At 33.6% G+C, this 12,532-nt stretch overlaps 1 protein-coding gene across 1 annotated transcript in view; it reads right to left on the minus strand.

The window, feature by feature from the left end:
• Positions 1-4,920: 4,920 nt before the first annotated feature.
• LOC144956180 (protein timeless-like) overlaps positions 4,921-12,532 on the minus strand; it is an 81,731-nt gene continuing 74,119 nt past the window's right edge. Inside the window, exons 22-25 of the mRNA XM_078886580.1 lie at positions 11,628-11,687; positions 10,397-10,597; positions 8,621-8,744; positions 4,921-6,024 (exon numbers count right to left, since the gene is read on the minus strand). Coding sequence (XP_078742706.1) covers positions 5,940-6,024; positions 8,621-8,744; positions 10,397-10,597; positions 11,628-11,687 — 470 coding nt within the window. The 3' untranslated portion in view covers positions 4,921-5,939. The remainder of the gene's footprint in view (positions 6,025-8,620; positions 8,745-10,396; positions 10,598-11,627; positions 11,688-12,532) is intronic.

The raw sequence follows: 12,532 nt of genomic DNA on the forward strand, positions 1-12,532 counted from the left end.
TCACTCAATCCTAGAGATTTTTACTTCTTTTCGAAACTGGAAAAAAAATGTATTAAAAAATGAGCATGGACATAGATAATTCTATTAACTACCATTAACATGTAAAAACTAAAAACATTAACTTTTGCTACTTCTCAAAATTGGAAAAAATGTATTAAAAATGAGCATGTACATAGATAGTTTTATTCAACTACCATTAATATGTCAAAACTAAACACATTATCTTTGATACTACGCCTATAATTTGTCTCAGAAAAATCTAATAAATAAGCATGGGGCAAAAGTAACTCGGGTAAACTAAGGATATAGTCGGTGTTAGGGATAAGTGAGTTAACACAGGCAGGCCATAAAACCTACTGTAATTTTGCTTGCTATGATTTCATATCGCTCATGAAATGCTTTGACCACTACTGTTTTTTTTTGTTTTTTTTTTTTTTGTTTTTTTTTGTTTTTTTTTTAATTACTTTGACAGGAGATAAGGGGTAAAAAAAAAAAAACCCAAACAACATTATCCGATTTGAGCCTGTTGCGGGATATTGCCTTATATAAATGCTCAATATTAAATTTTAATGCTTAGGCTTCTCAGAGATTTGACAATTAGGATCAGATTTTTGTTTTGTTTTTCATTTTCTTTCACGAGTCCAGTTGTACTGTCTATAATAGACAACAAATTTACTTTTGAATGAAGACAGACGAGGTTATCCTCAAGAAGAGGTTATATTTACTTTAAGCTTAAAGCTTAAAAATATTTTGCCAAACCTTTAAATTACCCGTGAAGAACATGACATTAATAAGATATGAATAATGGCATTGGCATTCTATGTCAAAAAAGTAACAAGGATTCAATGATATGTCGTACGACATGGGATGCAACACATCGATCAAAGACAGAGAAAACAGTGAAAAGCGGACACAATGTCCCTAGGATAATTTACATTTGTTTACCTTTAACTTCTCTAAGCCCATTGTGTAATTTGTATGGAAAATTACTATGACTTAATCATTACTATTTTTTAACGTTAAAAAAAAAAGGAGCAATGACATAACAAAAACTATTATACAGTGTAAATATCTATATTATTATTATCACAAACGGAGGTTACAAGATCAACAGTTATGGATATAAAAATTTTCAACAATTTATTCAGTAATTTTGCTCAGAAATGGAGTACTTTAATAATAATAATAATAATAATAATAATAATAATAATAATAATAATAATAATAATAATAATAATAATAATAATAATATAGCACTCGTATAGTGCATAACCATGACTAGGTCATGCTCTATGCGCTTAAATGCACTGTAAATTGGTAACTGGAATTTTGAAAGAGACAGCATGTAGAATGAAGAACAGTTAACAAAGAAGTAAGTTGAGTTGTTTTGTGTTTTGTTTTTTTTCTTCTTGTCATTAAATCAACCCTTCATAAAGTCACTCCTAATGTAATACAAAAAAATAAATACATTCATGATTCTCAGGTTTGATAAATTAGAGGAGATCAGATTTAAAATTAAGAAGATAAAAATCTGAAAATGTGTCAATTAAACAGTGTCAGAGAATGCAGAAAAATCAGGCAGGATTATTTGTGTGGCTAGCTGAGAAAACCCGAAATTGAGTTATGTATGCAGTGGTGTAAACCACATCTTTCTGATCATTCACCACTTTAATTTTTTCTTTCTATGTCTATTAGAACCCAAGTTATGATTTTTTTTCTGAATAAAATTTGTTGCTATGGGATACACTTTATCTTCGATTTTGGCTCATATCTCGAATCAAAGCTTGCCGCATTTTCCCTGGTTTTCTCAGCCAGCCTCATATTTTTTGGGAAGTTTAATTTTTTAATTGTATTTTTCTTTCTGTTTTGTCTGGGACTGTTTCATACGAACTTTATCAGATTTTTGTCTCATTCCAGTGGCTGCTCCCTAATTTGTCACTAACGTCGATAAGCTTTCGTCACAGAGAATAAATTCTATAATTCTGATAAGCCATTTATTAACAGATGTAAAAGGAGTAGGTATAAATAAATCAACATCTCTGTTTCTGTTGTAATCAAAGGGTGTAATATCAAAATAGTGATGCATCGATTCAATCACAAATAGTTTGAAAAATTATGAAAAGTCTAAAACTGATATGTTTGTTTTTGTTTTGTTTTTAAGGGTTTTACGGCGCTTGCAACACATTTAGGTTATATCAGCGCCAGTAAAAAGGAAGAAAATGGAATAGTAAAAAGTGCTAGAATTACAATTAAAGCACCCAAGAGAAAGTAAGACATAGGGGAACTGGGAACAAATAGGGATCAGATGTAGATTCCAAGAGCACACTATCAAAGACCTTAGTTTGAGATAAACTGATATGTTGTAATTGTAAAGAGAATATTCCCATGATGTACTCACAAAGAAATGTTTGAGTGTTATCCATAAAGTTTCAGCCACTGTACTGGCCATAACAAAAAGTAGACCTTCGGAGCCATTAGACTCGTCATGGAGCCAGGGTTTATCCCTGATTTGATAAAGAGAAATTGATAATAGCAACTGCTTGCTACCCTTTGGATGGGATGCTAGTCGTTCCAAAAGTACTTTCCACTAGATGTAACAGATCCAGCTATCCAATCATAGCTGTGCAGACAGGGGGGCATCTCTACTTCATTCAGGATCGATCTTTTGTCCCTTTGCGTGTGAAGTGAGTGCTCTAGCAACTAAACTATTCCCCATATGACAGCATTTATCTGCCATTTGTTTGCAATGAAAGATTAAAATGCAAATTCTTAGATGAAAGGAAATATGAACAAAGTTGGAGAGAAAATCTCTAACACGAAGCCTTCAGCCTAAATTGTGTTTAAAAAAACACCAAGAACCAAATAAATGGGAGAATTGAACATTTTTTTTTTTAATTCCCTCTCTTCTCATATATTTAGTACAAAGCAAATAATTTAATATTACACGTTTTGAGCAAATAGAATATCTGTGCGATACTATGAATCATATTTTGTTTTACAATAGTAAATAAATAAATAAATATATATTAAAATATTAAATTTCCAAATTTTAAAAAATAACATCATGAAAAGTTCATGCTGTGGTTTAAACAAATTTTAACAAAATGATTCTTAAATTCCTGATTAATTCTTTTTCTTTTTTTTTTTTTTTTTAATAAATATTTTTCTTATTCAAGGAATTTTAACAACACATTATGATTCGTTATGTATAAGAGGTATTTACACAAACATTATGTCAACAAGGAAAATAACAACAAATTATGTACATTTTATCCTCACAGCCTTATGATCCTACAAGTCTATAAGTTTTGTCCAAGACAACAAGCCTGAAGTTCCACAAAGGGACTGTTCACATATCATGTCATCAAACAATTGCCCTTGTTTATTTTGGTTTTTGTTTTTAAGGGGTTTTACGGCGCTTGCAACACATTAAGGTCATATCAGCGCCAGTAAAAAGGAAGAAAAGGGATAGGAAAAAGTTTCAGAATTACAATTAAAGCACCCAAGACAAGGTAAGACAAAGGGGAATTGGTTCAAATAGGGAACAGATGTAGATTCCAAGAGCACACTATCAAAGTACTTAGTTTGAGATCACCTAAATGTCTCATCCAGACACAAGCACAGGTCCCCACTAAGAAGAATACACTCAAATGTTTACAAATCATACATAATACGTAAAAAAAACATTATACAGTACATAACAGAGAGATGATTTACAAGGAAAAAAATATCATCTCCCAAAACTAACTATACATTTGACTGTTTCCCTCTCAGCAAGGGCATCTGGCCAGGACAAAACCAAGTAATCTCATTCCAAGACAAAGACGTTGGAAAACAGATTTAAGGGGATAGAAGACACAGTATGTACCCCCCTGCCCACTATGGGAGGTCAGGAGCCCCACCCAGACAATTGCCCTTTTTTACCCTCCCCCTTCCTCCTTTGTCATCAACAATATGTGAACACTCCCTACAAAAATTCAGTTGTGCATTTTTTATCAACTTCCAGAGCAGGATGACAAAGTAAAAGACTCGAAATAAGTTTTATATGTCTGTCCTCATTCAAAATGACGTCACAAGGGGTAATCTATCTATGGCCGATCATCACAAACAGGTATCATGATTTAGATGAATAAAAAAAGAATTGAAGAGCCTTGTGTTAAAAAGTACTTGCGTCATAGGAAGTTAGTTTTTCAGAAAATAGAGGTTTAGAGATTGTGGTCTACATTAGACAGTACACAAAAAATAATAAAATTAGTAGTATTGAGGTAGGGGTTGTAGCTATCTATGTCTATCATGAAAATAATAATTGGTGAGTAGTGAACTAAGGTGATTATACTTTGAGTTTATCACTGATGAGCTGAAAAATCATGAAAAAATGGGACTTTTAAGCACTTTTAGTACTGGGGTTTTCAACTTGTAGTTTAAACATGCGACTTTGATCAAGTTTGTGCAAAGCAATATAGTCTTTGCTACATACCCAGACAGTTCGGAGTTTGACTCCCCACCATACTGTGGTGGGGCATTAAGTAAGTTACCTCACCCTAGCTCACTTTGCAGTACTGCAATGCAGCTAAGGCCTGTGTTATTCCAAGTCTTCCCTTAGGTTAAACCTAAAGACATATTTCCCCGGGGGGGGGGGGGGGGGGGGGGGGATGAATAAAGGGAATTTCTTATTGTTAACATAGAATAAGTAAGTGCCAACAATCTCAAACAAGGGGGGGGGGGGGGGGGGAACAATCTCAAACAAAGTCAAACAACAACAACAACTTGCTGACTCAGTACAATGTCATTTCCTAATCTTAAATATTATAGATTTACAGGCTTGTTTTATAAGATTTATTCGTATCAAATACATAGGAGGAATGATATGATTGCGAAAAGATAAGATCAATGATAGTGACTTGAATAGCATAACATAACTTTGATTTTAACATCAAATGCCAAAAAAAAAAAAAAAAAAAATAACAACTTTTAAAAAAGAGATTTAAAGATAGAGATTAAATAACAAGGCAAGCACTGTTGTTGGCATGAGAGAGTAGTCAAGTGTAAGTTGCATAGGAAAGCGATTGGCAACAAATGAAAAAAAAAAAATCCCCAGTTGGCGACACTTTAAAAAAAAAAAAAATTATTCCTTTTCTGATATAAACCTGCTCTTGGTTACTTTCTCATGCCAGGCCAGTGTTTGTTTTTTTCAGGTGAACAATATTATGAAAAAATATCCAACTATGGATGAGTTGGAAAAACAAGAGCAACTGATTCGTGTTGCTGCTAAGATCAAAGAAGTCACTTCTTTACAGATCATTTATTGATTTCATTGGATGACTAAAATCGACTGTTTGATTACGAGTGACATATCTTCAAAACGCACTCATTTATTTTAACATTGAATCACTGGAAAGGTATTGGGTAATTTGTGAAATATATGCAATTAAGGACTTGTAGCATAGCCCTCTTTAACTTATAGCTGACACTAGGAGCTGCTAGGACAAAGTTTGACGTCATATTTTAGGTTTGTGAAGTGCCTGGTGAGTTGTCGTTAATGGAGCTCAAGGAAACAATGGATCCTATTGGTTGAACTATTGAATACTACTCCCGATTTGTTTTCTTTTGTGGCCAAAGACTTGTCTTTTGATGAAATTTTTTGGTCCGTGTCAGGTTCACAATGGCTGTGTTTACAGACACAGTTGTGTCTAAAATTTCAAGGTTTGTTTCGTGCTTTTTTTCCCACTCCAAAATGATTGTGAACATTTTTATTATTTTTAATCTGAGCAGGTTATATTTGCTGATCCTCATTAAAAATTTCATTTGACTGCATAACCTGTCTTGTTTATCAAAATGATGACCCAAACTTTCCGGGGTAGTAGATGTTTTGGAGGCATCATCACCAACGTCATGGGAAAACTGTCTCCCTGTACTATAAGGTTATTGTATGTATTTGTCTATCTCGAGGATGAACAAGGAGCCATCTGATTCATGGCTTGAATGGCGCCCAGCCATTGGTATTCAGGCATAGACTTGGGTGGTCTGAGGAGTAGAATAATAATAGTGATTATAATAAATACTGAGGCAGATTGTGATGATGAATAAATATTATTCCACCCCTCCCATTGGAAAACTCTATCATTTCTTAGTAAATACGTGATCAATCGTTGAATAATGCTTTGAACGCGTTGAATAAAAATTTTATTCAACGATTGCAGAATATTTTCGCATATTTTATTGATGTGAAATATGGTGTAAAAGACAGCTGATTGGCAATTAAAAATAATCTTTTGGTGCTCATGAATACAAATCCAATGTTTAATATTCCACCCCTAATCTTGGAAAACCCTAGCATTTCTCAGCAAAAAATAATTGTTGAAAAATGATTTGAACCTGAGGAATAAAAAAATTATTCAACGATGGCAAAATATTTTTGCTCATTTTATTGACTTAAAACAGAGGTTAAAAAGATGGCTGATAGGCTATTTGACATAGTCCTTTGGTGTGTATGAATGTAAATCCTACAAAAAATAAGGAATTCACGGTCGTGGGGATTTCTGATATTCCATGGCTTGATGATGGCAAAGCAACCATTTTCCAAAATGATCACAATAGGTGAAGTTGAATTCATTACAAAATGAAACTTAAACTTGTTAACGAAATATCTAAGAATCTTCTTTGAGGGGTGGAATAAAGATATTCTTTCATGGCTATGGATTGATTAAATTTATCAAATTCGTACAATAAGAACAAGACAAATGCAATTTTTAGGGCACCTAAATCGACAAAAATGTATTGAACATCTTGCTCTCACAGGAAAGATAGAAGGTAAAAAGATTAAAGGTAGACCAAGAAAAACATATTTGGATAGTTTGAACAGCTGGGTGACAAAGAAAGAGAAGAGTAATAATATTAGTTTTTTTGAGGGATCAGAGAGATGAATGGTGTACCATGACCATCGATGTCTGGCTCAGACTTGGTACTTGAAGAAGAAGAAGAATTGAATTGATCTCGCAATCTCATGGTCTTAAGTGCCGAGGTAGAAATTATCTTATTTAATAAATCCAAAACCATGAAAAAAATATAATACAGTGTCTTGTCTTGTACCAGATATGGACAAAGACCAGATAAATGGCCAAATTTTGGTCTCAGCTTTTTGTCATTACATAGATAAGGCGCTTCACAAACATTACTCAAGTAGAGTCAAGCCTGGATGTGTACCTGGCTATAGATTGTGACAGATAATGTGATAATGTAAAGATTGCTAGAACAAAGGGTGCCTAACTGGCGTTTTGCACTCTATTAAATGGAAATATGGTTCCAGGTGGCTTGCTGGGGAAAAGAAGAAAGTATTGTGAAGCACATTGACAATTTCACGTGCCATGCAGTTGTTTTTATTATTATTATTATTATTATTATTATTAATTATTATTATTATTATTATTTATTATTATTATTATTAATTATATTATATTATTAATAATATTATAATTAATAATTATGATTATAAAGATATAGATAAATAATGATATGATGAAGAAGAAGAAAGAAGAAGAAGAAGAAGGAAGAAAGAGAAAGAAGAAGAGAAGAAAGAGAAGAAGAAGAAGAAGAAAGAAGAAGAAGAAGAAGAAGAAGAAGAAGAAGAAGAGAAGAAGAAGAAGAAGAAGAAGAAGAAGAAGAAGAAGAAGAAGAAGAGAAGAAGAAGAAGAAGAAGAAGAAGAAGAAGAAGAAAAGAAGAAGAAGAAGAAGAAGAAGAAGAAGAAGAAAAGAAGAAGAAGAAGAAGAAGAAGAAGAAGAAGAAGAAGAAGAAGAAGAAGAAGAAGAAGAAGAAGAAGAAGAAGAAGAAGAAAGAGAAGAAGAAGAAAGAAGAAGAAGAAGAAGAAGAAGAAGAAAGAAGAAGAAGAGAAGAAGAAGAAGAAGAAGAAGAAGAAGAGAAGAAAGAAAAGAGAAGAAGAAGAAGAAGAAGAGAAGAAGAGAAGAAGAAGAAGAAGAAGAAGAAGAAGAAGAAGAAGAAGAAGAAGAAGAAGAAGAAGAAGAAGAAGAAGAGAAGAAGAAGAAGAAGAAGAAGAAGAAAAGAAGAAGAAGAAGAAGAAGAAGAAGAAGAAGAAGAGAAGAAGAAGAAGAAAGAAGAAGAAGAAGAAGAAGAAGAAGAAGAAGAAGAAGAAGAAGAAGAAGAAGAAGAAGAAGAAGAAGAAGAAGAAGAAGAAGAAGAAGAAGAAGAATATGAATCAGTGCTGATGGTGACAAAAAGTGAAAAAGTAGGAAAATGTTGAACGATTGCCTTTAAGTCCCATTTTTACTGCACTAAACCCTACTTTTAGAGCAATTGAGATGACAGACTATCAATGATACTCTAGCTAACTTCTGGAGAGTTCCACCACACATCAACTCTCTCATTGCTAGCACATTGTTTCGAGAAAATGTAATTTTTAAAAGGAGGAAATTCCTCTTCTGGACTCCAAAATCGCGGATCTGAGGAAAACCATCAGCACTGATGAATGACAATTATGATGATCATCATCATAATCATGAAGAGGGATGATGATGATTATGATGATAATGATGACGATGAAGAGATGAAGGAAAAGGAGGAGAAGGGGGATGCTGACACCCAGGATGACAGTCTATCAAGACTCACCCGACAATATTGATGCCACATTCGTCCACAGTTGAGTCAGGCAGCTGCTGATGGCCCGCGTGTTCTGGCTCTCCCAATGCAGTGGGCTCTTCCTTCAACAGACTCAAGTCAAACTTGGCTGATACTGTTTGGAAAACAAACAACGAATGAATTTATTGTCAAACCAAAAACTAGAGGTGCCTAAATGAGTATTTTTTTTTGTTTGTTTGTTTGTTGCTTTAGGTCTCTTCCAACACAATTGAGGTTATATGAGAGACCGCTGAAACAAAAAAACAAGCAATCTAACAAAGATAGTACAAATGTAAATCAAAATCATAATCTAAAGATATCATAAGCTAAATTATAAATAACCAAGAACAAACAGGCAGAAGATTTACAGAAAAAAAATATCCCCTGTCAAAAATACAATCACAAACCAAAGAAGCAGGATAGGCTAGTAAAGAGAAGAAGAAACGACATCACTATCGGATCGTACACCCATGCGAACATCATAGGTATACGATTCAAGGGTGATGCTCCCATCCAACCACCCGCCCTAAATGAGTAAACAAAATGGAGAGAAATATAAAGGGAATAAATGTGACTCATAAATAAGGGAACAAAACAAAAAACACATTGTGTTGTTTCCTTCTTTTTGAGTCACATAATTTATCCCCTTATCCTTCTTTCCTATGAATTTATTGATAAACGTGTGGAGTGTGGACGTCAAAAAACTTCAATACACGGCCACAACTATATTTAACACCTACGTAAACATTTACGTTTTATTGCCTCAAAACAGTTTCGTGTTGTGGTGATTTAAACGAGCTTTTAAATTGGACAATATCCCCTAAACATGGTTAAAGCACTTTACAAGGGCTCTCAAGCCAACAGCAACACTTAGCATGTTAGGCGATAATATATAACACTTTTTTTCTGAAAGAGAGCTCTATTAATATCAACGGCCAGGAACTCATTTTACTCCTGAAAATGTGATTTAGAGCCTTTTCCAAGGACTCAACTATGTGACCTTTGAGTCCTAAGATGAATGTCATAGCACACTGCCCAGTGACAAGCCTATCAGGAGGCTACGAGACAGCCTATAGGGCAGGAAATGAATTTGAAGAATGGATTAAAAGATTCAAAATAGAGGTGTAGCCATTCGATACTACTATAGCACAAGACCACATAGCTACAGTAGCTACAAATCAACCGCTAGCCATTGTCTGTCACTGGCTGTAGCACAGTGCTCAAGAAAAACAAGAGTCAAGTGGGATAATATTATACGATTATTTCATCTCTTTGTATTTATCAAACGAGTTATTTTCATCATGCCCAATAACACAACGAGCTTGCAAGTAAATACAAAGAAATAAATGAATACGTTTATTCCACCCATATGTTTATTCCACCCCTCCGGTAAGATTATTAGATAGAGCGCAATATCCATTAAACGTGCTCAAAGTGCTTTACAATACAAAGGGTACCTGATTAACATCAACTCGTAACATGTAGAACAAGACACGATGCAAGTTAGGCAATATTACAATTTCTTTTCCGACAGAGACAAAACTGTCAATGGCCAGGTACTCATTTTACACCTAAGTACGGTGAGAGAATGAGTAAAGAGTATTTTCCAAGGACTCAACTATGCGCTGAGCGAGGCTCAAACCCAGGATCTTCCTATCCAAAAGCAAGTATCATACCACAAGACCACATAGCCACACGTGTAGTCTTACATCATAAAACAAAAATTAAATGGATATGTATAACTATTACTAATATTTTAATACTTACAAGACTCAATGGGACCGATGCGAGAGGCCATATCCACTAACACAGATGGCGTCAGGTACTGAGGGATTCTGGGAAACAGGATGTTGGGATCCTCATTGGTGTAGAGACCCAAACACTTTTGAAGGAACAAGAAGTAAGGAGTGGCCAGGGCTTGTTCCACCTCTTCACTCCACGGCACCATCGGTATGGATTTGTTTTGCACTGGGATAGAGGAGAGAAAAATCATTGAAATACAAGTTTTAGAGAGGAAAAACACAGGACAAAAAAATGAGTATTCACTAAGACAAAGACCTATATTATTATTACCATTATTATAATTATTCTTACTATCATTATTATTATTATTCTTACTATTATTATTATTATTATTATTATTATTTTATTATTATTATTATTATTATTATTATTATTATTATTATTATTATTATTATTATTATTATTATCAATATTAATTTTATTATTAACATTTCACAAATTAAAATATACAACGGATGAAAAGAAATACACAAATAAGAATATAACAGGTACTCATTTTACACCCAAGTACGGAGAGAAAATGTTGAGTAAAGAGCATTTTCCAAAGACTCAACTAAGCACCGCTTAGAGCAGGACTCGAACCCTGAACTTTCTGATCTGAAGGCGAGTGTCCTACCACAAGACCACATAGCCGCATAGTTTACCTCAACAGAGAACCATTTTGAGGCAATGGATCACAGTTGTGGAAATTGAATTTCATAAAATAGGGCTTATTCTTAAATATATATATATATATATGTATATATATATATATATATATATATATATATATATATATATATTATATATATATATATATATATATATATATATATATATATATATATATATATATATATATATATATATATATATATATGAGTGTTGGTGGGTACTCGTAGGTACGAAAGTGCTCGATAATGATGGTTAGAGCTAATATAGAATGCAAATTGTCACTCACATTTTTTGTGGCCCGTGTCTTAGACGTCTTCAGTGGCCGACTGAGGACGTGTAAGACAAAGAAACGAATCGTCTCGGCCACAAAAAATGTGAGTGACAATTTGCATTCTCTCTCTCTCTCTCTCTCTCTCTCTCTCTCTCTCTTCTTTATATATATATATATATATATATATATATATATATATATATATATATATATATATATATATATATATTATATATATATATATATATTGTCAAGGAACAGAGAACTCACAAGCATAAAATCTTGCAATTGGCTCTTCGACATGAATGCGGACACTTGGATCTTGTAATCCTGAAAGAGAAAGAAAGAGATCAGCACAATGAACTTCAACTATTGACAACAATTTGAGATCTATATCACACTTCGAAACGACCTCCCTGATTATTCCATGAATTCTGGAAGAAACAATATAATAGAATATTCTAGAAAATATATTGAGAATATTCTTTCAGAAAATGAAAAAAAAATAATATGCAAATCCAAAATTTTCACCTTCCGACTTTCTTATACCATGCACTGACACATATCGACTTTCTTATACCATGCACTGACACATATCGACTTTCTTATACCATGCACTGACACATATCGACTTTCTTATACCATGCACTGACACATATCGACTTTCTTATACCATGCACTGACACATATCGACTTTCTTATACCATGCACTGACACATATCGACTTTCTTATACCATGCACTGACACATATTTTGGCCAAATAATCAGGCCCTCCAAATGTCGATCGAATAAAATGACCGTAATCTTGGCAAAAAATATACCTGGGACTTCCTGGTCAAAATCTTAAATACATGTTTTTCCATAGTGCGGCAGCATTTATCTTTGATGCAGTCGACCCTCCAAACACTTCCACTAAACCTGTCCATACAATAGTGATTGGGTGACTGGGTCTGTTTCATCTAGCAGAAAGTACTTTGTGATAAGACTAGCGTCCTATCCACATGTGACAAGCAATTGGTACAATCCATTTAACGCTACAGAAACTGGGATGAACTCCAGCTCCATGGGTGTTTTTAAAAATAAATTCTTTTAATTCATCTTACAGGGGAAATTTGTCTTTAGGGTCCATTCCAAGAGAAGACTGGAATAACCAAGACATCAGCTACAGTGCAGC

Source organism: Berghia stephanieae, chromosome 10 (genome assembly GCF_034508935.2).
Source record: "Berghia stephanieae isolate SIO BIC M18660-M18661 chromosome 10, UCSD_Bste_1.3, whole genome shotgun sequence".
In the NCBI taxonomy this organism is placed as follows: Eukaryota; Metazoa; Mollusca; class Gastropoda; order Nudibranchia; family Aeolidiidae; genus Berghia; species Berghia stephanieae.